This window comes from Pollachius pollachius, assembly GCF_949987615.1.
Source record: "Pollachius pollachius genome assembly, chromosome: 4".
Taxonomy (NCBI): Eukaryota; Metazoa; Chordata; class Actinopteri; order Gadiformes; family Gadidae; genus Pollachius; species Pollachius pollachius.
This window is the reverse complement of record NC_136937.1, coordinates 23,222,753-23,247,573: the sequence shown is the minus strand read 5'-3', so window position 1 is coordinate 23,247,573 and position 24,821 is coordinate 23,222,753. Positions and strand designations below refer to the sequence as shown.

The 24,821-nt window shown below is 46.3% G+C and overlaps 1 protein-coding gene across 3 annotated transcripts in view; it reads left to right on the top strand.

The window, feature by feature from the left end:
• LOC307074631 (histone deacetylase 4-like) overlaps window positions 1–24,821 on the top strand; it is a gene marked incomplete at its 5' end in the record, with an annotated part of 88,541 nt that overhangs the window by 29,032 nt on the left and 34,688 nt on the right. For all 3 annotated transcript variants that reach the window (XM_079734870.1, XM_079734871.1, XM_079734869.1), the window contains 6 exons: window positions 2,356–2,678; window positions 10,382–10,532; window positions 15,362–15,485; window positions 16,443–16,561; window positions 22,920–23,048; window positions 23,554–23,660. In XM_079734870.1, coding sequence (XP_079590996.1) covers window positions 2,356–2,678; window positions 10,382–10,532; window positions 15,362–15,485; window positions 16,443–16,561; window positions 22,920–23,048; window positions 23,554–23,660 — 953 coding nt within the window. The remainder of the gene's footprint in view (window positions 1–2,355; window positions 2,679–10,381; window positions 10,533–15,361; window positions 15,486–16,442; window positions 16,562–22,919; window positions 23,049–23,553; window positions 23,661–24,821) is intronic.

Here is a 24,821-nt window from a genome sequence, read left to right as displayed (position 1 = left end):
TCTGAGGTGGACTGGAGTGAGAGACACCAGACCACATCACATCAGGGCGGGACTGGAGTGAGAGACACCAGACACTCCGCTAATGGCTTTGGCCCGTCGCGGCATCTCATGTTGGGAGCTCAGCATGTTGGGAGCTCAGTTAATTTGTCATTTGAAAACACTATGTGTTTTCACATGTAATTGCATGTGTTTGGTGTGTGTGTGAGTGTGTTGTGAGTGTGTGTGTTAATGTGTGTGTGTGTGTATGTGTGTACACGTGTGTGTGTATGCTAGCTTATTAACCTCAGAGGCAAGTGTTTCTGGCTCATGGCGTGCTCCCCAACAAACAAGTAAATAATCGGCCTATCGGCTGGCTGTTTATTTGGCTTTAGCGGCGGAGGAGGCCGTGTGATTGGCCCACTCCGGGTCAATGCACACCTTGTCCGTCGACTCACACTCGTTTCTGACCGTCGCCGTCCGCTCGCCCCGGCAACTGTAACATACTAAAGCTCAGTGCTGCTGACCAATAGGAAGGCAGAGTACCAATGTACGTGCGTCAGCAGATTTTAACTTCCTGCCAGAGCTGATTTATAACGGGTCAGATGATACTGTTAACCATAGCGTGGCTCTCACGGTGTTCAGCTTCTATCCTGAGCAGACTTAAGGCCCTCATGCAGGGTTGACAGGAGCTTGAAGATCAGGAGATGATCTGTAGCTTGGGCGGCATGTGGCTCAGGAGGTAGAGTGGGTTTGTTGGTAACCGGAAGGTTATTGGTTAGATCCCCGGCTCCTCCAGTGTCAAGGTGTCCCTGAGCAAGACACCTCAGACTGCTCCTGACGAGCTGGCTGTGACCTTGCATGGCTGACAGTGTGTGAATGTGTGCATGACTGGGTGAATGTGAGGCAATATTGTAAAGAACTTTGAGTGGCTGCTGGTTAGGAAAGCGCTTTATAAATTCCGTTTACCATTAAGGTTGGTGTGTTCACGGCTCTCACCCGTTCTTCTCTTTGGTTTGATGAACACCAATCCAGCTCCTGAATACCGGTCAAAACCGGTTCAGCCACAGTGAACAGCTCTGTTATTCTAACTCCATAGGTATGTCTTTAGAAATAGGATAATATAACATGTGCTATTTGCACTTCTAAGGCTTGTGCCGTGAGTTCATAGGTTGAGAGCATGGTTGGCCTTCGTGGGTGTTAACCACTTGAAGAAAACAAAACATAATAAATGTGTTGTGCCAAAAGTCCACCTTTATTGCTCACATTCGATCAGGTGTTTTCAGCATACAGGACGACATCTCCCTTACCCTTATATAATCACAGTAAAGTCCCATCAGGATGTAAAGGTCCAGGTACCAGACTACCCTGTGCTGCAGCATGTGACGCAAGGCCACGGTGTGAAGTTGTGAGATGCATTACAACAAGCATTAGCTTGTTTTGATGACGCTGATGTTAGCTGCCCACAGGGATCGCTGTCCACAGTGTAGGAAGAGCTTTCCCAGGAGGCACTGTGTTTTTAAATGTGATGCGATGGTGTTTGACAAACTCTGATAGTTGTTCTTTTACAACTTGTTTAGTCTGTTTATTCCAAGCTCTCCACAGCATAACATTAGAGCATTGCCACAACGGCGGGAAACTCATGGCACACACACCAAGGACGCCCTTATCACTGAGCGCTCTCTAGTAACACGTAAATAGCTACCGTAAATAATAAAATAGAGGCGCTCACAAATATAACATGACTCAATTCATGCATTGTTCCAAGACTCTCAAGGTCTCATCATGCTTTGGGTTGCTGTATTCTGTGTACAGTACACTTTTGGAAGCCTCGTGTTTCAGGCACATTACGTGATATGAATGAAAAACACTAAATAATTGAATGGAGGGTAAAGAGATGCCCAGTTTGATCTGAAACCCCAATGAGACAAGGATGACTCCTGGACGGTGCTGCATCTCGCCGCCATGCGTCTCATGTCGTGTGGTAGCTTGTTAGGAGAGAGAGTGCTACAGAGATGGTTCATTAAGGAGCACCGTCCAGGTGGAACGTTTAGCACTTCCCCTCCGCTGTGGGAATGATCTGCGTGGTTGCTAAGCATCAACTGTTACCGTCTGCTCAGACTTCTCCCAAAGCCCCTCTCTCACTCTCGCTCTCGCTCTCGCTCTTGCTCTCTCTATCTCACTCTCTCTACCTTTCTCTATCTCTCTATTTCTTTCTCTCTCCATCCATCTTTAACTCTTTCTCTCTGCATCCATTGCTCTCACCCCCCCCCTCTCTCTCTCTCTATATATCTCTCTCGCTCTCTCTCTCTCTTTATCTCCACTCACCTGTAACCTCTCTCTCTCTCGCTCTCTCTCTCTCTCTCTCTCTCTCTCCAGTGGACATCAACTCCGCCCTCCCGCTGCGTCTCCCTCCGGCCGCCATCCCCATGGACCTCCGGGTGGACCAACAGCACCACCACCACCAACACCATCCACACCAGCAGCTGTCTCCCATGTCCCCCCTGGGCCAGCAGGGCTCCCTGGGCCCTGGGGCCCCGAGCGGGGGCTCCAGCCCGGGGCGGGAGCAGCAGCTGCAGCAGGAGCTGCTGACCCTGAAGCAGAAGCAGCAGATCCAGAGGCAGATCCTCATCGCCGAGTTTCAGCGGCAGCATGAGCAGCTGTCCCGCCAGCACGAGGCCCAGCTCCAGGAGCACATCAAGGTACGCTGGGAGGGCCGGGTAGGGGTCACTGATTTCATAGGTGGATTGTCTGGATGTTATTGGTTGATTTTGATTGGTTGATTGGCGGGGTGATTTGATTGGTTGAATGGCGAGTGAATTTGATTGGTTGATTGGTGGGTTGACTTGATTGGTGGATTGTTTTGATTGGTTGATTGGTAGGTGGATTTCATTGGCTTATTGGGGACTTGACTTGATCGGTGGGTCATTTTGATTGGTTGATCGGTAAGTGGATTTGAAAGCTTGAGTGGTGGCTTGATGGATAGATTGATTGTTGGGATGATGTGATGGGTTGATTTGATTGGTACGTTATTGATTTTATTGATTAATTTCTCAAAAAGCTGGAGATATTGGGTTACCCTGATAGTTAGTTCTCCTTGTGATTGGTTGATTATCTGATTGGTTAATTGGTTCGGTGGATTGATTGATTGAACAAGCGGTGCACACCCCATGTATCAACATCTTGATGGTGACTCCAGGCTGTGTCATACGAGGGCCAGCCTGTTTGTTTGTGCAGCTCCATAGTTGACCTTCTGTTGTCATTGGCGTAGTCCTGAGTCCTACGGCCTTTACAGCAATGCATGTTTTGGCATATTTCCTGTGGAGGGCCGGCCGACTGGGTGGGCTGCACCATCAAACCAGCTGATCCTCCTCTTCCTGGCAGCCTTGTGTTTTCGTCTACCAGTGTGTGTGCCACATGCGTTTATAAGGCATCACCACTCAGACCCTGAGGTTGTCCTTAACGTGAAAGCCGGTGTGTTATGCTGATAAATTCATTCCGCTCATGTTCTCCCACAATGGTTAGCGTGATAGTGAGTAAACTACCCCTTAATGGTGGGACGGATGTGGGAACACATAGGAGCAACAGTAGCTCAGGAGGTAGTGCGGGTTGACTGGTCACCAGAAGGTTGCTAGTTTGAGTGAAGACGCCTCACCCTGACTGCTCCTGACGAGCTGGCTGTCGCCCTGTGTGGATGATTCCGCCGTCAGTGTGTGAATGTGTGAATGAATGGTTGTAAGTCGCTTTGGATAAAGTCACAAAATCCCCTAAATGTTAATGTAGGTGCTCATAAAGATGTGTTCCCATGTATCTATTATATACGTAACATTACTACATATTCAACCATCTTTGGACCGGCCGGTCGTCCTGGTTCCAGGGAGCGGGGCAGTGGGGTGGGGTGAGGGGTAGTAGGGAGGCGGGTGTAGGGGTGTCTCTCCAGTCTGTGGTGGGGCTGGCCCGTGACGCACAGACGAGCCTGGGAGGCCCTCTTTGAATCAGCCCCATTCACAGCCTGTGTGTACACACGCAACACACAGGGACACACAGACGCACACACACACGCACGGACACACAGGCACACACACACACACACACACACGCACGGACACACAGGCACACACACGCACGGACGAACACACACACAGGCACAGACACACACACACACGGCCACACAGGCACACATACACGGACACACACGCAACACACACAGAAACACACGCAACACACATACGCACGTTGACGCACAATCAAACACTTGCGTTTGCACACTCGCACAGACACACACACACACACACACGCATGCAAATACACGCACACACATATGAGGGGCCGTCTGGGACAGAATTCATACTTGGTCTTACACACACTATTATAATCTCACATATACACCAGTATACTCATACACACACACTATTATACTCCTTTTACATGTATGTATGAGAGTGTATAGTCTTGTATGTGAGAGCGAATAGTAGTGTATGTGAGAGTATAGTAGTGTGTGAGAGAGTATAGTAATGTATGTGAGAGAGTATAGTAGTGTATGTGAGAGTATAGTAGTGTGTGAGAGAGAATAGTAGTGTATGTGAGAGTATAGTAGTGTGTGAGAGAGTATAGTAGTGTGTGAGAGAGTATAGTTGTTTATGCAAGAGAGTATAGTAGTGTGTGTGAGAGAGAATAGTTGTGTATGTGAGAGAGTATAGTTGTTTATGCCAGATAATATAGTAGTATGTGTGAGAGAGAATAGTAGTGTATGTGAGAGAGTATAGTAGTGTGTGTGAGAGTATAGATGTTTATGCAAGAGAATATACTAGTGTGTGGGAGACAGTATATATGTTTATGCAAGAGAATATAGTAGTGTGTTTGAGAGAGTATAGTTGTAAATGCAAGAGACTATAGTAGTAAGTGTGAGAGAGTATAGTAGTGTGTGTGAGTTTAAATGAAACGGAAGTGAGTTTGAATGAAACGGAAGAGAGTTTGAATGAAATGGAAGAGAGTTTGAATGAAAAGGAAGTGAGTTTGAATGAAACGGAAGTGAGTTTGATTCCTCAGTTCCTGATTGGCTGACAGAAGAGGCGGTAGCTTCTGGCACTCAAAATCATTCATTTCACTCTTGAATCTCCAGCGCACCAAAAAAACATTTGGTCGCTTGTTCGCGTGGTCGCCTGAGTTTAAGAGAGGCTTCCTCTTGTGACCGCCAATTCATTCTCAACCATGGCCAGTCCCTACGTGTTGTGGAAGTACCAGAGACGTCGGAAAAACCGACGCAGTCTATTGGGATTCATAATATCATCCGTTCCATAAAATATTCTAATCTAGAACACTCCGGGAGCTCCGCCGGGGGGTCCTTAAGATCTATATCTATCTGTATAATATATCTTAACGACTGCGTCGGGTTCTCGGACGTCTCTGGTCCTTCCACATCAATCTGTAGTCCAGGTTGAACCACGACGTGGAGGAGAAAGGGATTGTTGCCGTTTGCGGACCCCCGAAGCTCCTCCGGCGAGGAGGTGCAGGAGATCCCGCAGGCCCCCGGAACTGAGCTCCCGGTCCCCGCCGGAGAAGCTCAGAGAGTCCGCAAACGTCAACAACGCCCTTTCTCCTCCATGTCGTGGTTGAATTGTAATGACCAAGGAAGAGGCAGTGAATGAAGTATTGCTAAGAAAGCGATTTATCATGACCGGTAAGCGATTTCACATGACCGGTAACCACGACAACACCGGTAACCACAACAAATCCTGCGAAACCGAATCCCATTCCCCACGAGAGCTCCCCGCTAAGGCCCGCCCCCATCTCCGAAACCCCTGTGACGCTACAATATTATATTATAAAGATATGTATATATTATATCATCTTATATTATTTAGATATAGAGCTCCTGGACTCACGCCGGAGTTCCCAGAGGTTTCTAGGTTAGAATATTTTATAGAACGGGTGATATTATGAATCCTAAACGACTGCGTTGTTTTTTTCCGACGTCTCTGGTTCTTCCACAACACGTAGAGACCGGCCATGGTTGAGAATGAATTGGCGGTCACAAGAGGAAGCCTCTCGCAATCTCAGGCGGCCACTTGAGCAGCATAACAACATCGCTGGAGATTCAAGAGTGAAATGACAGCGCAGTATTTTGAGCACCAGAAGCTACCGCCTCTTCTCTCAGCCAATCAGGAACTGAGGAATCAAACTCACTTCCGCTTCAGTCAAACCCTCACACATGCTACTCTACTCCCTCACACACAATACTATTCTCTCTCACACACTACTATAGTCTCTTTCATAAACAACTATACTCCCTCACATACACTAATATACTCTCTCACATACACTACTATTCTCTCTCACAAACTATACTCTTTCACATACCCAACTATACTCTATCTCATACACTACTATACTCTCATAAACGCTTCTATACTCTCACATACACTACTATTCTCTCTCACATACACTACTATACTCTCTCACATACATGACTATACACTCTCATACATACATGTAAAATGAGTATAATAGTGTGTGTGTATGAGTATAGTGGTATATATGCGAGGTTATAATAGTGTGTGTAAGACTAAGTATGAATTCTGTCCTTGGCGGCCCCTTATACACACACACTCACGCACATACACACACACATGAATGCTCACACTTCCACACGCATGCATGCACACTTTTTGAGGATGTGTGCTAATGCTTTCATGTACACACACACTAATGCACACACACACACAAACACACACACACACACGCATGCACGCACACACACACACACACACACAATGAGATGCAACAGTGTACACAGATCTTACACCAACACTGGCACACATGACTGCACACAGAAACGTAGACACATACAAACACATACACAAACACACACATGCATGCATAAAAGGTACACACACATACCTGCAAGCAGACAGAAAACATACACACACACACATTCATGCAGAGAGACACTAAACACACACACAGATGCACACAACCCCCCCCCCCCACACACACACACACGCACACGCAGGCTGACACAAAAACACACAGATGCTAAGATCATACACACAGTTTCTCTCATTCTGTGTCACATGCAGAACCCACACCCCAGAACACACACACACACACACACACACACACACACACACACACACAAACACACACACACACACACACATACACACACACACACACACACACACACAGACACACACAGACACATTGCAGTTGCGCACAAGGCAGAGCAAATAGTGGTGCAGCCCAGCAACAGGTAAAGAGAATATTCCAAAGCACTCTGAGAGTGGAGCAGTAAGGGGATGAAGGAGGGCTGTGTCTAATCTGCCCAGCCGAGCCCTGGGTACCAGAGACTTTAAGGTCTGCACAGCCCCACCACCACCACCCCCAACTCCACCACCATCACCACCAACACCCCCACCACCACACCCACCAACACCGCCCCCACCATCTCAACCACCGCCACCACCTCCAACTTCCACACCACCACCACTTCCAGAAACTGCCACCATTACCTTACCTCCTCCTCCATCAGCATTCCCCAGACGTCAAGACACTAGCCTACCTTCTCCACCACCACCAGAAAACCCCTATCACCAGAACCCCATCGCTATCCTACCTCTACCACCACCGCCCCTACCTCAAGACTCCACCACCACCATCACCACACACCACCCTGATGCTGAGTCGATCAAAACCACTTTCCACTATCAAACACCACTACTAGCCCAGAAATCGGCCCGCAATCTATTCCCTGTAACCTCTGTTAGATAATCCTTCTTCAGCCTGATGGTGAGGGGTCTCTCCCTGGTCATCCTCCCAATGAGAGACTTGCTGTCCCTGAGTGCTGCAGGCCAGAGACAATAACACGCAGTGGGCCTCCTGGCCAGGCGTCACTAAAACACTCCTGGGCCGCACTTTGTCATCATCATGGATGCTGCCATATCGTCCACCTCCCTCTTAACTAAAGCACAGGGAGGGAGGGAGTAGGGGGAGAGAGGGAGGGAGGGCAGAGACAGTGGTAGTGAGGGATGGAGGGAAAGAGGAAAATGAGGGATAGGGAGGGAGGGAGAGGGAGATAGAGAGGGAGGGGAGAAAGAGGGAGCAAGGGAGGGAGAGACGAGGGGGACAGAGGGAGGAGAGAGAGAGGGACAGAGAGATGGAGACGAAGGGAGGGGAGAAAGTGGGCGGGAGGGAGAGAGAGAGGCTCCTAAATCTGCTTTTATAAAATCTTGCAGATGACATTTTAAAGACATACTGTTTAGATGTAAAGTTGAAATCCTCTTTCCACACAGCGGTGTTGGGAGACCCACATCTGGGACATAACACTAATCAACAGACAGGAGAATATCTCCATCATTGATCTCAACTGGTGTAATCTGCTGGTAACGGATACCGTCTGTCTTCTTCCTGCCATCTCGCACTCTCAGATGGTGGCTTTAAGTTCTGCTCTTGACAGGGACATGTCCCCGACCTGGGTACGGTCCACCATGAGGGGCCCAGGTGGGGCCCAGCTACTACCCTATGGGGCGGCATGTGGCTCAGGAGGTGGAGCTGGTCGGCTGGTAACTGGAAGGTTGCGAGCTTGATCACCGGCTCTTCCTAGCTGTGTGTCGAGGTGTCCCTGAGCAAGACGCCTCAGCCTGACTGCTCTTGATGAGCTGGCTGTCGCCCTGCGTGGTTGACTCCGCCGTCGGTGTGTGGATTTGTGCATGAATGGTTGAATATTAGGCAGTATTGTAAAGCGCTTTGAGTGGCCACTGGTTCAAAAAGCACTGTATAAATCCAGTCCATTTACCATTTACCATTTACCCTAGCCGACTACTGTACAGGCTGTTTATTCAGTTAGGTGCGGGGCTGTTGTTGTTCAGGCTGATCAGTCATATCTGGGGTGTGTAGCCAGATCATAGACATGTTTACAACTTTGTGCTTCAAATTAAGATCTGGAGCAGGTTCAATCCATTGTGCTGCTGTGTGACACACTACATCCCTTTAATGTAAAATAAAGTGTTTAAGGGCTTGTATTTCCATGAAAGAGCGATCCTCACAGAAGCAGACAACACAACGTTGGAAGTGTGTGTCCCCACGGCGGTGTTGCGTGCTCCATGCCTGGGGTTGGCCTGAGCAGCCTGTGATTGCCTGTTTGTATGTATGGCTTTGTTGTTCGTGATGGCTTCTCATTGTCGCGCTTCAAACACCTGTTGGCTGTAGCGCTCCAGATGCTCAGCCCACGAGGCCGGCGGATAGAAACGGTAGATAAAATAGAGCTGAGGCATTTTATGGCTCCCCGTTAAGGTAAAGCACGTGTTCATTGAAAAAGTGTTCCAGTAAACGCCCAGAGAACTGCAGTTTTCGGGCGTCAGTAGCTTAGGAGGTAGAGCGGGTTGACTGGTAACCGGAAGGTTGCTATTTTATCCCCGGCTCCTCCTAGCTGAGTGTCGAGTTGTCCCTGAGCGCCTCACCCTGACTGCTCCTGACGAGCTGGCTGTCGCCCTGCGTGGTTGACTCCGCCGTCGGTGTGTGAATGTGTGAATGAATTCTGTGTGTGTTGGAGGCATCAGAATGGTCTGCTTGTTTATAGACCCCTCTCCACTCCAGGGGTGCTCCTGCTCTGCTATGAATGAGTAAATGGACAAAGAGATGAAGGGATACATTACAAATGGATGAAGACATCAATGAAGAAAGGATTTATTGATTACTTGTTTAAGGATTGAATGACTGAAGAGCTGAAGGAATGAAAGGGTGAATGAATGAAGAAATTAATTAAAGGGATGACCGGCTAGGTTAATTATTGAGAGGGTGATATAAAGGATGAATGAAGGGATGAATGTTTGAATGAAGGGATTAATTATTTAATTAGTAATTTAATGAAAGGATGAATGATTGAAAACAGGGATGATTGAATAATGTAAGAAATTTAAGATAAGGAAAGCCTATTTATTTATATGTTTATTTCCTCATTTATTTTATTTCATAGCATTTCATTCATCTTATTTATTTATTTATTTATTTATTTATTCAATCTTGACTCAAATGGCTTTCTTAGAAAGAAGGGAAAATTCAATTCTCGTACAGAAGAATGAAGGAATGAATGAATGGAAGAAAAAATGAACAGCAAAGCCTCCTTCCTCTGAAATTGAATGAAAGGTGTTTATGTGTGTCATGAATATACTTATCTACATTACTCACGACTGTCCTCTGTCTCTCTCCCCTCTCTCCTGTCCCCTATCTCTCTCTCTTTCCCATGTCTCTGTCTCTGTCATCGCTCTCTCTCTCTGTCTCCACTCTCTCTCTCTCTCTCTCTCTCTCTCTCTCTCTCTCTCTCTCTCTCTCTCCCTCTGTCTCTGTCTCTGTCCTCTATCTATCTCCCCTCTCTTTCTGTCCCATTTCTCCTTCCCTGTCTGAGCAGCAGCAGCAGGAGCTGCTGGCCTTGAAGCACCAGCAGGAGCTGCTGGAGCACCAGAGGAAGATGGAGAGCCACCGGATGGAGCAGGAGATGGAGAAGCAGCAGCGGGAGCAGAAGCTGCTGCTGCTGAAGAACAAGGAGCGGGGACAAGAGAGTAGGTTCAGCGCAACCCACACTACAGTGTCCTGCATACTGTATTATACCGTATTATACCATGTAGACTAATGAGGAGCGGGGACAAGAGAGTAGGTCCACCCCCACCCACACTATAGTGCAGTGTTTTTCAACCTTTTTTGTACCACGGCACACTTCAGACAAGGAAAAAATCCCACGGCACACCAACATGTTATCAAACACGAAATTTATTTTAAAAAATAAAATAAAATACAGTAGCCTTTACATTTATTGTTCAAAGACTTAAAACTCACTCAGTGTGAAATATGGACCTGTTTAGATGCATACAAACGTGGTATCCTGGCAGAAATTGATGAGAGGCAGAGGTTGTTCCTCATCAATTGATCGCAGATGTTCTCTGTTTTTAGTCTTTATTGCAGTTAGACTTGAAAAGCCAAGCTCGCAGAGGTATGTTGTGGAGAAAGGGAGCAATGTTGAGATAGCCTTGGTTGCCACGATTGGGTATTCTTTGGCAGCAGTCAACCAAAAACTATCCAGCTGTAGGTCTGCATGGAGCAGTTTTAATGTGCGATCTTCTTTCAATTTAATTAGTTGTTCTTGCTCCTGCAATCAAATTTGTGTCTTTATCAACCACAGACCTATATGGGTCCCTGACCCAGTCAAATTAGTTGGTGTTGGCTGAGGGAAAATAAAAGGATATTTTCTCTTCAACTGATTTCAGGTGTTTTTTGATCAATTCGCACAAGGCTGAAGTGTTGACCTGTTCTTGCCATTTTTGGGCGAGGGGGAACATTTCGAGAGTGTCACCACTTTCCAAATCGCCAGAGGGAGATCCTTGAACAGAATCTGTTTGCATTTTGTCCATGCTTGAAAGAAGGTTTTCATCTCGACCTTGCATTCGCGCATTGAGTTCATTCAGATATGCAAACGTATCTGCCATGTATGCAAGCCGCTCACACCATTCATCACTTGCAAGCAGCTTTTCGTCATCAAACCTCTTCTCTTCAGTCAAAAATATTTTTAATTCCTCCCTCAATTCATATACGCGGACCAGAACTTTTCCCCGGGACAATCACCGGACCTCTGTATGGAGCAATAAGGCCTTATGCTCCGCTCTCATCTCCTCACACAAAATTGCAAACAGTCGGCTTTTCAGGGGTCTAGTTTTAATGTAGTTCACCATGCTCACAACGTTATCCAACACACTGGCCAGCTACGTTCGCAAAGTTTTGGCAACAAGTGCCTCGTGATGTAAAAAGCAACGCGTGACTACAACATTAGGGTTCTTCTGTCGAACTCTGCTCACGAAGCCTTTGATGTGCCCGACCATGGCTGCAGCGCCGTCAGTGCACACACTTACACAACTCAACCACTGAAGTCCTCCTTGTTCAAGGTACTCTGATGTGACCCGAAAGATTTCCTCTCCTGTGGTTTTATAAGATAAGATAAGATAAGATAAGATATACTTTATTCATCTCAGCAGAGAAATTTAGCTGTTCAAGCAGCCAGCATACAAACACAACACAACACAACACAACTCAACACAACATGTATACATACATATCCCACCTAAACAAAACCATGCACCCACAATACCTAGCCTAGGATAGAAAAAGTGGAATGGATGGTCCATGTGCATAAGTAGAAGTAGCTGTTACTCAGACAAACAGTACAAAATGTACTAAATACTGTACTAATACTACTAATGTACTAATACTGTACTAATGTATGTCACTGATATCTGTGGCTTCATCCAGTTGCAAAGCATATTTCTCACTATAACGTATCTTCTCCAAAACCACACTCTCTATGTCCGCAGACATATCATCAATTCATCTCGCTATGGTGTTATCTGAGATGGGGACTTTAACCACTTCTTTCTCTGCATCTGGGCCTAGAATGGCATTGACAATGGCTTTGCAGGCTGGTAATATTAATGTTTCCCCAACAGTTTGTGGCTTTTTTGATTTAGCCACAAGTTCAGCTACTAAATAGTGGCTTTCCTCATCAAAGTTGTCTGTGTCCCAGTGCTGTCATGCAAACGAACAAAATAGTCAGAAGGCTTATTTTGGAGGGATGGGTGTTTGGTTTGCAGGTGTCGCTTAAGCTTGCTAGGGTACATGGCACTGTTTGATAGCTTCTCCCCACATACTACGCACAACGTACACGGTGCAACAGGATCCCCAGTAAAGGAAAAACCAAATGACAGACGTGTCACTGTACAGCCTTGAGCTCACCGTTTTTGCTTTCTTTTGAACCCCACTTGTTGTGGGCTCATCGACTGGATTGGTTATGGGGGCACTTTGATCAGGAGTGGGTTATTTTCTTTTCAAATACTTATCCATGTTTGCGTTGCGTTACTCTCGTGTATATCAATCACACCAACAGGCATATGGGAGTATTTACGTTGCATACCACCAACAGCGTGACCAGGCACACTCGGCTCAGACTGACTTACACGGAGTAGACCAATCTATGTATTTTTTAACCAATGAAGTGAATTCACATAATTCGCACCTGTCCATCTCTCATGGCACAGCAGTGTGCCGCGACACAGTGGTTGAAAACACTGCTATAGTGTACTATATTATACTGTATTATACCATGCAGGTAGACTATACTAGATACTCGACTATAATATACCGTATTATACCATGTAGACCAGGGGTCAGCAACTGGCTGACCCGCGGGCAATAACTGGCCCGCAAGACATAATATCTGGCCTGCCAGATTATTCAGAAGTTTTTTAGAATATTGAATATCTTTATTTGTTAGCTTAAATGTAAAGGGCCAGGTACAGTGAACTTTTTTTTTCTTTCACAACCGTTTTTGAATTTAAATGTATCAAGTCCTTCTACTACTCCCGGAAGGTTAGAGACACACTCGTCACGGTCACGAGTAAGCTGCGAGGGGCTGAGCGGGAGTTATTGGAAACTATGCAATATTAAATGAAACGGAACCCCCCTCTTTACAACAACCATGGCGACCCAACATTACATATTTTTCTGTGATACTGCACGCAGAGAAAGGCAGGAGCTGTTGATAAAAGTCCACAAAAGATTTAAGATGTCGAGCTCTGAGACTTTGCTGTTTAACGCAAGTAGAGTCTCTGATGAGGCTACTTCGCCTACAGCTCTTCTAAAGGTGAGTAGGCTAGGAACGGAGGTTTGTGTGTGTGCCAGTCAGTCAGCATCCGTCATGGTGTGTGTGTATATGTGCGTGTGCAGTCAATCAGCACCCGCCGTGATGTGTGTGTGTGTGTGTGTGTGTGTGTGTGTGTGTGTGTGTGTGTGCAGTCAGTCAGCACCCGCCGTGGTGTGTGTGTGTGGGTGTTGTGTTGTGTTGTGTGAAGTGTTTTAAGAATGGTTGGCTGCTTTTTTAGCTGCGCACTACTGCCCTCTCTCTCCAGCATAAGGCCTTTCTACACTGCCAAGCCGGTTCGGTCGAGGCTTGGCACGCCCGGCGATTTCACCGTCTTATCCCAAGTGTCCTGTGTAAAACCGAGGGGGTAAAATCCACCGTTCGTCACGGAGCGGGCTTTCTTGGTTTACTGGAGATGGTGGGGCTGCACACGGAGTCTAGACCTCTTTAGAATAATTTGCATATTCCGAATGTTTTTATTTTATTATGAATGAAGACACCCGCATGCAGGAATGACTTCACACCTGAGTGTAGGCTACAAACACGATAACTATTTACAAGTGCAAAAACGCCAACATATTCTTTATTTTGCTGACCACTTGTTTTTTATCCCGACAAAAGGCTCATATGGACAGTTCCTCTGCGTCTCTCTCGTAGATCGCACCATCTTTCACCGTCTTTGTTTAATACGACTGCATCACCTTCCCTCACATGATCAGCAGCTCGCGGATTTCACTTTATCTTTAGTTGGAACTGCTCATGTTGATATCGCTGCGTTGTCTCTGTGGTGACAGTGCGGTAACCTCTACCCAAGCCCGAAAAATTGGCCCGAGGGCAAACTTAGTTGCCGACCCCTGATGTAGACTATACTAGATACTCTACTATATTGTACCGTAGTATACTATGTAGACTATACTAGATACTCGACTATATTATAAGCCATGTAGACTATACTAGACTGTACTAAACAGATGATGCTGCTGCTGAAGAACAAGGAGCGAAGAAAAGAGAGTATGTCCTCAAACACACACACACGCACACACACACACACAAAACACACGCACACACAGACGCACACACACAAACGTATGACATATGCCAACACAAATAATTTAACTGTCATCTCTTTTTCCTAAACATGATGAACTGACGAACTGTCAGCTAATGAGAGTTGGGGTTTTAGTTTGTACCGTGCGCAAGAAGTGTATGTGTGCAAGTGTATTGTAGCATGTGCATGTGTTGTGGTTTGTGCGGCATGCATGTTTTGAGTGTGAAAGTGTTACATGAGTGCGCACATGTGAGCGTTTGCAAGTTCTTCAAGGATATTTTCCAACGGCGTCCCATAGAGGCTGCTGAATGATCCCTCTGCCCTTGGCTGCTGGCCCCAATCTCTCTCTCGATCGCGCTCTTTTTTTTTCTCTCTCTCTCTCTGTCTCTCTCTCTCTCTCTCTCTCTCTCTCTCTCTCGGGCCGGTAGACCTAGGCTGAACACTTAGGGTCTGTGTGTGTGTGTGTTTTGTGTGTGTGTGTTTGGGTGTGTGTCTGTTGCCTCTCTCCGTCAATGTTACGTTGTCCACATCTTTAATGCACCATTGTCCCCGGGCGACAGGGTTACGTTTTGTCAACCTCCGATGATGTCATCGTCGTGGGGCCCTGTCTCGCCTGTCCCTGTCTCACATGTCCCTGTCTCACCTGTGTCCCTCTCCAGGTGCGGTGGCAAGCACCGAGGTGAAGATGCGTCTGCAGGAGTTCGTCCTGAACAAGAAGAAAGCCCTGGCCCAGCGCAGCATCAACCAGGGAGGAATCCCCAACGATGCCCCCTACTGGTACCGGTGAGAGTAACACTGCTTTAAATATCATGCCATACCTTTTAAGGTTCATAATTGCATTTGGGGGTACTACTAGAATAGGGTTACGTGCCTGTATGTTAGAAATAACCCTTATTATTCTCACAGTGTAGTCTGGCTATTTCAAGACCAAGCTCAATCGTAGATTGCACGTTGGTCTGGGGAAGCTGCTGTCATTTTCTTCAGCAGAAGAGGCGTGATCAACGGGCCTAGTTCAACTGACTCTGTACGCGATTGGCTGCTTGCTGTCGCTTCCCTGTCGTCATTGTGTTAAACAAGCCAATTGCACGCCAAGGGGAAAAGCCAGCTTGGTGATTGGCTCCCGCAAAAACTTATCGGAAGCAGAAAGAAATGTATTGCTCTTCTCCAGACCCTTGTGCAGGGCGAACTCAAATCGCACGCAGAATTCGCGGTGCTACCCAGTCTACTCACAGTGCTCATTTCAGTAAAACCAATTTCAGCGTCTTTCAAAAACGGTCTGATTTGTTTCATGGCGCTTTAAGGCCCACCTCCCGGTTAGCCCAGTCTGCTGTGATTGGTCAGCACGACCACTCTGTTGTGATTGGTCGAACGTTCACAAGTCGAAAAAGCATGATATCACCACTTTAACCCTTTTCACCACCAGAACCTAGTGTACTGTACTAAGAGGGTCTGCCCCCTACTGGTACCACTGAGAGAAACACTCCTTTATGTGATACTTTCAAGTAGGCATTTATAGAATAACTATCTTCCAAACTTGAAAATAATGACGATCGAAACGTAGGTATGCAAAAGCACTAGTTCAGTGTTGTTTCTCGTATGCTTGGTAGTGAATGAAAAAGTGCAAAAATAAGAATGCAAATCCCTGGTGTAATACACCAGGAAGAGGAGCTGATCTAAACACATAATAGCGTTGGGGGGACTCACCAGTTCTGAGTGTGTTCTGCTTGTGTTTCCCTCCAGGAAAACCCAGCACAGTTCTCTGGACCAGAGCTCGCCCCCCCAGACGGGCCTGTCTCCCTACAACCACCCCGTCCTGGGGGTGTACAACCCCCGAGACGACTTCCCCCTGCGCAAGACCGGTAGGCCGCGGGGACCCCACTCACACACATACACACACGTACGCACGCACAAACACACATGCACACACACAGATGCACTACGACAAACACACACAGATGCACACAAACAAACATACACACACAGACACAGATGCACATAAACACAAACACAGACACACACAAAGATACACATAAACACTAACACACACACTCCCACAGATGCACATAAACACACACACACAAACACACAGATGCCCGTAAACATTAACACACACGTGCACATAAACACACACATACATAAACAAATATGCACACACCCACATACTTCAACCCTTACACACAAACACACACACATGCACAAACCCATGCACATAACAACTAATGCACACATACACAGAAACAGGCACACACATACACACCCATACACACACACATGCATACGCACTTGAACACCCATGCATCTATCTTTACACACATCACATGTGACACAACACACATTAGTCTACCTGATTCCAAATATGGTCATGCACTAAACTCACTCACACACACCCATGCTTGAGTGTGGGTGTGTGTGTTTGTCAGTGTGTTTTTTTGGGAGAATTGTACCTCATAACCGATTCTCTACACACCTCCTCTCAGTAGTCACGTTTCCATCAAAAAGGTGAAGCGAATTTTCAGAAAAGAAATTCGAATTAGGTGCGTTTCCATCAAGTGGTTGGAGCGGAAAACTACACACATTCCAGGGCTTGTCGTATCCTTTTGATAACATCATCTCTTAGGTCCTGATATATAGTGGAATTGCGTTGTTTTCCATCTAAAATAGCTGTAATGTTTTTTTCTTCGATGAGAGCAAGGAAAAGTTTTACCTCTTCAGCGGTCCACAACAGAGATGTGGACTCGAGTCACATGGCTTGGACTCGAGTCATGATTTTGATGACTTCAGACTCGACTTGACAAAATTACGCATGACTTGCGACTCGACTTAGACTTGACTGCTATTGACTTGAGATTTGACTCAGACTTTGCCTCTTTGACTTGTAATGACTCGACATGTCTTGAGTCAAAAACATTTATTGTTTTAGATATCTAACCTATTTCCCGCCTAGAGGGCTAGACACCCAAGACGCATTCACTTCCGTGAAGATGAAAGAAAAAACAGCGAGCGAAGACAAATCTACACTTCAATAATATCAAAACGAAATTTCGATATTGTTTATACTTTATTCAGAATAACAGTTTTAGTTTCATATCAGCTGCGTTTTGAGTTGGTCCCATTGAAGCCTCTGACACTTAGGACATTGTAACTAACTCATTGTTCAACCATTTACCTTTGTTCAAAAAATATAACAAATCTACACACTCGTATCTTCAATAATATCTAAACTGAATTTCGATATCATTTATGCTTTCTTCAGAATTTTAACACCGTTTAAGTTTCATATTGGCTTTGTTTCAGTTGGTCTCATTGATTTACGTTGACGCTGGAGGTGAGGACGTTCAGCAGTGTTGCCAGATTGGGCGTTTTTTACCGACCTATTGGCCTACTTTTAAAAACATAAGATTTAAGCGCATGCGCATATCATAACACATTTGAAGACAGAAACAATGAACAAATTATAACTGTATTGATAAGAAATGACTGTACATTGCAGTGATATTTTGAAATTATGATCAACAGCCTAATAATGAAATTATTAAGTAAAAATACATGGTGACTTGTTCAAGACTTGAAAAAGTTTGGGACTTGGACTTGGACTCCACTTGGCTTTGGTGTGACTTTGACTTGGACTCGACTTGGCTTTGGTGTGACTTTGACTTGGACTCGACTTGCCTTTCCCTGTCTTGACTTGGGACTCGACTCGGACTTGAATGCTAAGACTTGGGACTTGCTTGGGACTTGCCAAACAGTGACTTTGTCCCATCTCTGGTCCACGCGTATCTATTATTCACATTGGCCATCAGTTCCATGGACGTATTTAAAGGATACATTGTACATATTTATAATTCGAAATTCGTTGCAGCCTTTATACCACAGATACTCCAGGGTCTATAGCATATAACCGCATTTTCTGATTACAGTTTAATGCATTTTCCACAATGTACCAGCTCTCGTTTTGAAGGCTGAACAGACAATTTGACTGGAATTACTTAGTAGGTATCCATATATCAGGGATTAATGGACATGGTATAATTAAAGGATATGCAAACATAGACATCTTATATCATACAGTGGGGCAAAAAAGTATTTAGTCAGCCACCAATTGTGCAAGTTCTCCCACTTAAAAAGACGAGAGAGGCCTGTAATTTTCATCATTGGTAAACCTCAGCTATGAGAGACAAAATGAAAAAGAAAAATCCAGAAAATCACATTGTCTGATTTTTTAAGAATTTATTTGCAAATTATGGTGGAAAATAAGTATTTGGTCACCTACAAACCAGCAAGATTTCTGGCTGTCACAGACCTGTAACTTCTTCTTTAAGAGGCTCCTCTGTCCTCCACTTGTTACCTGTATTAATGGCACCTGTTTGAACTCCTTATCAGTATAAAAGACACCTGTCCACAACCTCAAACAGTCACACTCCAAACTCCACTATGACCAAGACCAAAGAGCTGTCAAAGGACACCAGAAACACAATTGTAGACCTGCACCAGGCTGGGAAGTCTGAATCTGCAATAGGTAAGCAGCTTGGTGTGAAGAAATCAACTGTGGGAGCAATTATTAGGAAATGGAATACATACAAGACCACTGATAATCTCCCTCGATCTGGGGCTCCACGCAAGATCTCACCCTGTAGGGTCAAAATGATCACAAGAACGGTGAACAAAAATCCCAGAACCACATGGGGGGACCTAGTGAATGACCTCCAGAGAGCTGGGACCAAAGTAACAAAGGCTACCAATACCAGCAGCAGTGTGTGAAAACCTTGTAAAGACTTACAGAAAACGTTTGACCTCTGTCATTGCCAACAAAGGGCATGTAACAAAGTATTGAGATGACCTTTGGTTATTGACCAAATACTTATTTTCCACCATAATTTGCAAATAAATTCTTTAAAAATCAGACAATGTGATTTTCTAGATTTTTTTTTTTCATTTTGTCTCTCATAGCTGAGGTATACCTATGATGAAAATTACAGGCCTCTCTCATCTTTTTAAGTGGGAGAACTTGCACAATTGGAGGCTGACTAAATACTTTTTGCCCCACTGTATATATATGATATAGGATGTCTTTGTATACAAACAATTAAAAATATATATATATATTGACGCTACAAGTAGATGTCGGCAGGGTTGCTATGGCCGGTCGTTATGTGGAAATCGGAAGGACGTCAGTCCTGTGTGTTCAATGTTCGCTACGTCACAGCTGTTTCGAAAAGTGTGTTTCCATCTCCCATTTTGCGCATTTACTCTCTTTCACATTTCTCAAATACCACCTCAAGCGAGCGGATAAACTTTTTTGCGATTTAGAGGATTTTTATGCAAATTTTGGTGTTTCCATCACTGTTTACTGATTCAATACTTCAAAATCTGCATGAAATCAGGGGGATGGAAACGCAGCTAGTGTCTCTCGCTCTCTCTCTCTCTCGCTCTCTCTCTCTCTCTCTCTCTCTCACTCTCTTTCTCTCTCTCTCGCTCTCTCTCGCTCTGTCTCTCTCTCTGTCTGTCTCTCCATGTTCATTAATGAGCCCTTTACGTTTTTCACGCTTCCTAAGTAGGGCATCTATCCATAGAGTGGTGCAATGCACACACACACACACACTCACTCACACACACAACATTAAATACATTTGTTGTGTTGCTCTTTTCAAATGAAGCCCCCCTCCTCTCCCTCTATAGTGGGCCCTTGTTTTGATTTATGCCCCCCCCCCCACACACTTTATCCAGATATACTTCAACACAGTCTAGTTTGATGTTCCTTCATAGTTTATGACCCTTGGTCACCTAGCAGCCATCTGGGTTCCAGAGGCCGGCCGGGTGGTGGGGAGGGAAGGCATAATTCCAGAGGCATGTTGGTCTGCGCCTGTAGGTTCCAGATGAATTGCATTATGCAATTAGACCACCCCCTATCCCTGAACGGGATTGGTGACATGATGAGCTGACGGATCCCAGCTGTCAGTTAATGAGAGTTGGGGTTTATTTTTGTACCGTGCGCAAGAAGTGTGTGTGTGCAAGAGTAATGTAGCATGTGCAAGTGGTGTGGTTTGTGCGGCATGCATGTTTTGAGTGTAAAAGTGTTAAATGTGTGCGATGACCTCATGACACGATTCTCTACACACCTCCTCAGTGTCTCTCTCTCTCTCTCTCTCTCTCTCTCTCTCTCTCTCTTTCTCTCTCCCTCTCTCTCTGTCTCTCTCTCTGTCTGTCTGTCCATGTCCTATCCCTGAACGTGATTGGTTACAATGCTGCCGGACAAGTCCAAACCTTTCTGGAAGTGCTTGGACGGTTTCTTTCATTGCCTGACGGCATCCTGTGTTCCTGTGATCCTGTCGTCCTGTGAGCCTGTGATCCTGTGATCCTGTGGTCCTGTGATCCTGTGATCCTGTGAGGGCCAGGGTCCGAGTCGTAGCAGAAGTAGCAGAAACACGCTGTCGGTTCGGTTTTTCTCCCAATAGACTAGAACTAAAAGTGTGTTTCCCTTGGGATACTATGAGCGGTTTCAAAGCCGGGTTATTTTTATGCCTACAGTTGGGAGTAGATGACATTGAACCGAACTGACAATTGTTGAACAGTGTTGCAGCCGCAGAGAGGTGGGACAGAGGTGAAAACCGATTTGGAAAAAGGACAGGCATGAATACAGTTGAATCATACAAGTCCTTCATCACACTCCATTGAAAGTATGAGCACTCGCCGGGGGGCCGTCATGGTGGTCAAGTAGCCCTCTCTCTACAGCTATCGGATCACTCTAGGTCAACAGGATTGTTGTTAATTGAACATGAGGATTTTAATTAGGATCATTGATCTCTCTCTTGTATTGCAGTTTAATTTATCTCCTCTCTCTTTACCACAACCCTCTCTGTCTCTGTCCCTCTCTTTTTCTCTTTCTCCCCACCGCCCCCTCTCCACCCACTCTCCTCCATCTGCCTCCCTCTTCGCCCCTCATCTCTCTCTCTCCATCCATTTCCTCTCTCCTCCCATGCCTCCCCCACTCTCTCCTTCTCCCTTTCTTTCTCTCTCCTTCCCCATCTCTTTCTCTCACACTCTCCCCCTGCACTCTCGGTGCTCACTCCCTACTCCCGTTCTCTCTTCTCTCTTCCTCTCTCTCCCTTCCATCTTCCTCAATCTCTCTCTTCCCCACTCTCTCTCTCTCTCTCTCCCTCCGAATGAAATGTATGTGTCCTTTCAATATGCGTAACCCAACAGGAAAACGATGACGAAGTGTAACAAGAGAGCGACATGTCAATGTCACCTTTACATATATTGGCACACGACACAAACCTGAGCTGCTGCTGCCTAGGAAACCCTTGTTGAAGCTATCATGGGTCCATCTGTGAGCTCTGTGTCCCCACACACCTCAGGGTCTCCGTCCCCACACACCTCATGCTCTCTGTCCTCACACACCTCAAGGTCTGTGTCCCCACACACCTCATGCTCTCTTTCCCCACGCTCAGGGTCTATTGATGCTTTCACAGATAGGATGTTTGTTCTCAGGAACACACCTTCAATTCTTTACAATTTTAGTTGAAATCCAATCACAGCTTTGCGCATGACTAAGTTGTTTTAGTTATCCATTTGCATTAGCGGAAAAAAAAAGCAGCTGTTTGTGTTGGGTTGCTGTTATATGTGATCATAGATGCATTGTGAGTTATATTTATTTTTACACCTAGTGTAGCTTATCAAAATGTCTGAGATGTCTCCCTGAGAGGTTACCTGTTGACCGTCGTCCATCAACTCCGTCCATCTGTCTCTGTCTGTTAGCGTCTCTGTCCTCCACCCCTCTCTCAGAAATGAGGTCTGGCAGACTGAGAGATGAGTAGGGAGTCTCCATCGCACCCTCTTTTCCTAATGCTCTGAAGATAGAGATCAAGAAGCTCTCTGAACCACAACAAACAACCGCATCATCCGTCAAACAGCAACAACTACATCATATATATATGTATATATATATATATATATACATATATATATATATATATATATATATATATATATAGTATATTCACTGTTGAATGATGACCAATTTGCCCAAGAACCTCCGCCTGCCCTGCTGAGGTTATTGAGTGTAGACAATGCATCAACTACACCAATGCTAAATGTCTCTCTCTCTTTCGCTCTCTCACTCTCTCTCTCTCAATCTCTCTCTCTTTCTCTCTCTCTCTCTCTCTCTCTCTCTCTCTCTCTCTCTCTCTCTCTCTCTCTCTCTCTCTGTCTCTCGCCCAGCATCGGAGCCCAACCTGAAGCTACGTTCCAGGCTGAAGCAGAAGGTGAGTGAGAGGCGGAGCAGCCCGCTCCTCCGGCGCCGCGACAGCCCCATCACCGCCGCCAAGAAACGCTCGCTGGATATGGCAGGCAAGCACACACAAACTCACACACACATGCACACACACGCGCACACTTGCACAAGCAAACACTCGCACCTATGCTCAACACACACACATACACACAGGCACAGACACACACACGTACACACACACGTACACACACACACACCCACACACACACACACACACACACACCAGCACACACCAGCACACACCAGCACACACTCCCACTCAGATCTGATCTGTATGCTGAATGCCTCTTACTTTCATTTAGTATTTATAATGTACTAGAATCTGAGAGCCTTCGGATCTTTTCTTTTGCATTTTGTAATAACTTCAGTTCAGAACTGTGTAACTAAATGTGTGTTTCTGTGCGTTTTTATATGTGTATGTGTGTAAATGTGTGTGTGTGTGTATCTGTGTGTATGTCTGTGTGTTTCTACATGTGTGTGTGTGTGTGTGAGTGCGTTTGTATGTCCATGTGTGTGTGGATGTGTGTTTCTACCTCTGTGCGTTTCTACATGTGTGTTTAGACTCTGTTTGTAGCAGTGCTCCCGGCTCTGGCCCCAGCTCCCCGAACAACAACAGCTCCTCTAATATCCCCAACGAGAACGGCATTGCTGTGTGCTCCAGCGCCGAGGTAAGACACACACACACACACACACACACACACACACACACACACACACACACACACACACACACACACACACACACACACACACACACACACACACACACACACAAACATCCCAACACACTGTGGCGACCCAGCCCCAGCAATGTCTCTATTTCTCAAGAATTACCAAACACTCAGGTCCGTTCAAAGCCAAAAGAGGCATTTATTCAATGAATAACAGAAAACGCGTGGGTCGGTGCCCAACGCGGGATAAACGAAAATAATACTAATGGCTCCGTGAGCCATGGTAATGTCAATGTGATTGTCTCTCCGGCTGGGCCAGTCTTGTCCCTGGAGAGGGAGGTCGCTCCCGTATGGAACGCTGTGCCGGCCAGGCGTTCCTCATCGGCGAACGTAGTCTGTGTGTACGGGCTCCCTCGGGAACGCTGGGGAAAGGTCCACGACCCGTCCGTATCGGGTCCTGGAGGTTCCCTGGTTCTCTCGTGCTCCCAGTTCTCCTTCCTAAGAGAACCTGTCACAGCCTTTTAAAAGGTACCTGTTCTTCCTCGTCCTCCACAGGTGCTCCATTGCGCCGATTAGGGTGACGCAATGGACGCTCTCTGGCTCCGACTGGTGGATATCGGCGGTATACGCCATCCACCATCTCTCCCTCGAGGGTTTGGGACCGGGTTGCCACACTCCTCCACTGCTGGTTGAAGCCTTGGGTTGTCTCTGACCGACCAGAGACAAGCATCTTGGCGGGACAGAGCGTCAGCGTTGGCGTGTTCCCTGCCCGGCCTGTGGTCCACCTGAAACCTAAAATCCTGTAGGGCCAGGAACCACCTCGTCACCCGTGCATTAGTGTCCTTCGCACTGGCTATCCACTTGAGTGGTGCATGGTCGCTGACCAGTGTGAACTCCCGGCCCAGGAGGTAGTCTCTTAGCTTGTCTAGGGCCCATTTGATGGCCAGGGGCTCCTTCTCCATGGTGGAGTAGTTCTTTTTGTTGGAGTTTCCTACTAATGTAGGTTACCGGGTGTTCCTCTCCCACCCGGACCTGTGAGAGTACCGCTCCCAGTCCCACTTCGGACGTTTCGGTGTGGACTATTTAGGGGCAGAGAGAAATCAGGTATTATCAGGACGGGCTCTGAGCAGAGGGCTCATCTAAGGGTACCGAATGCTC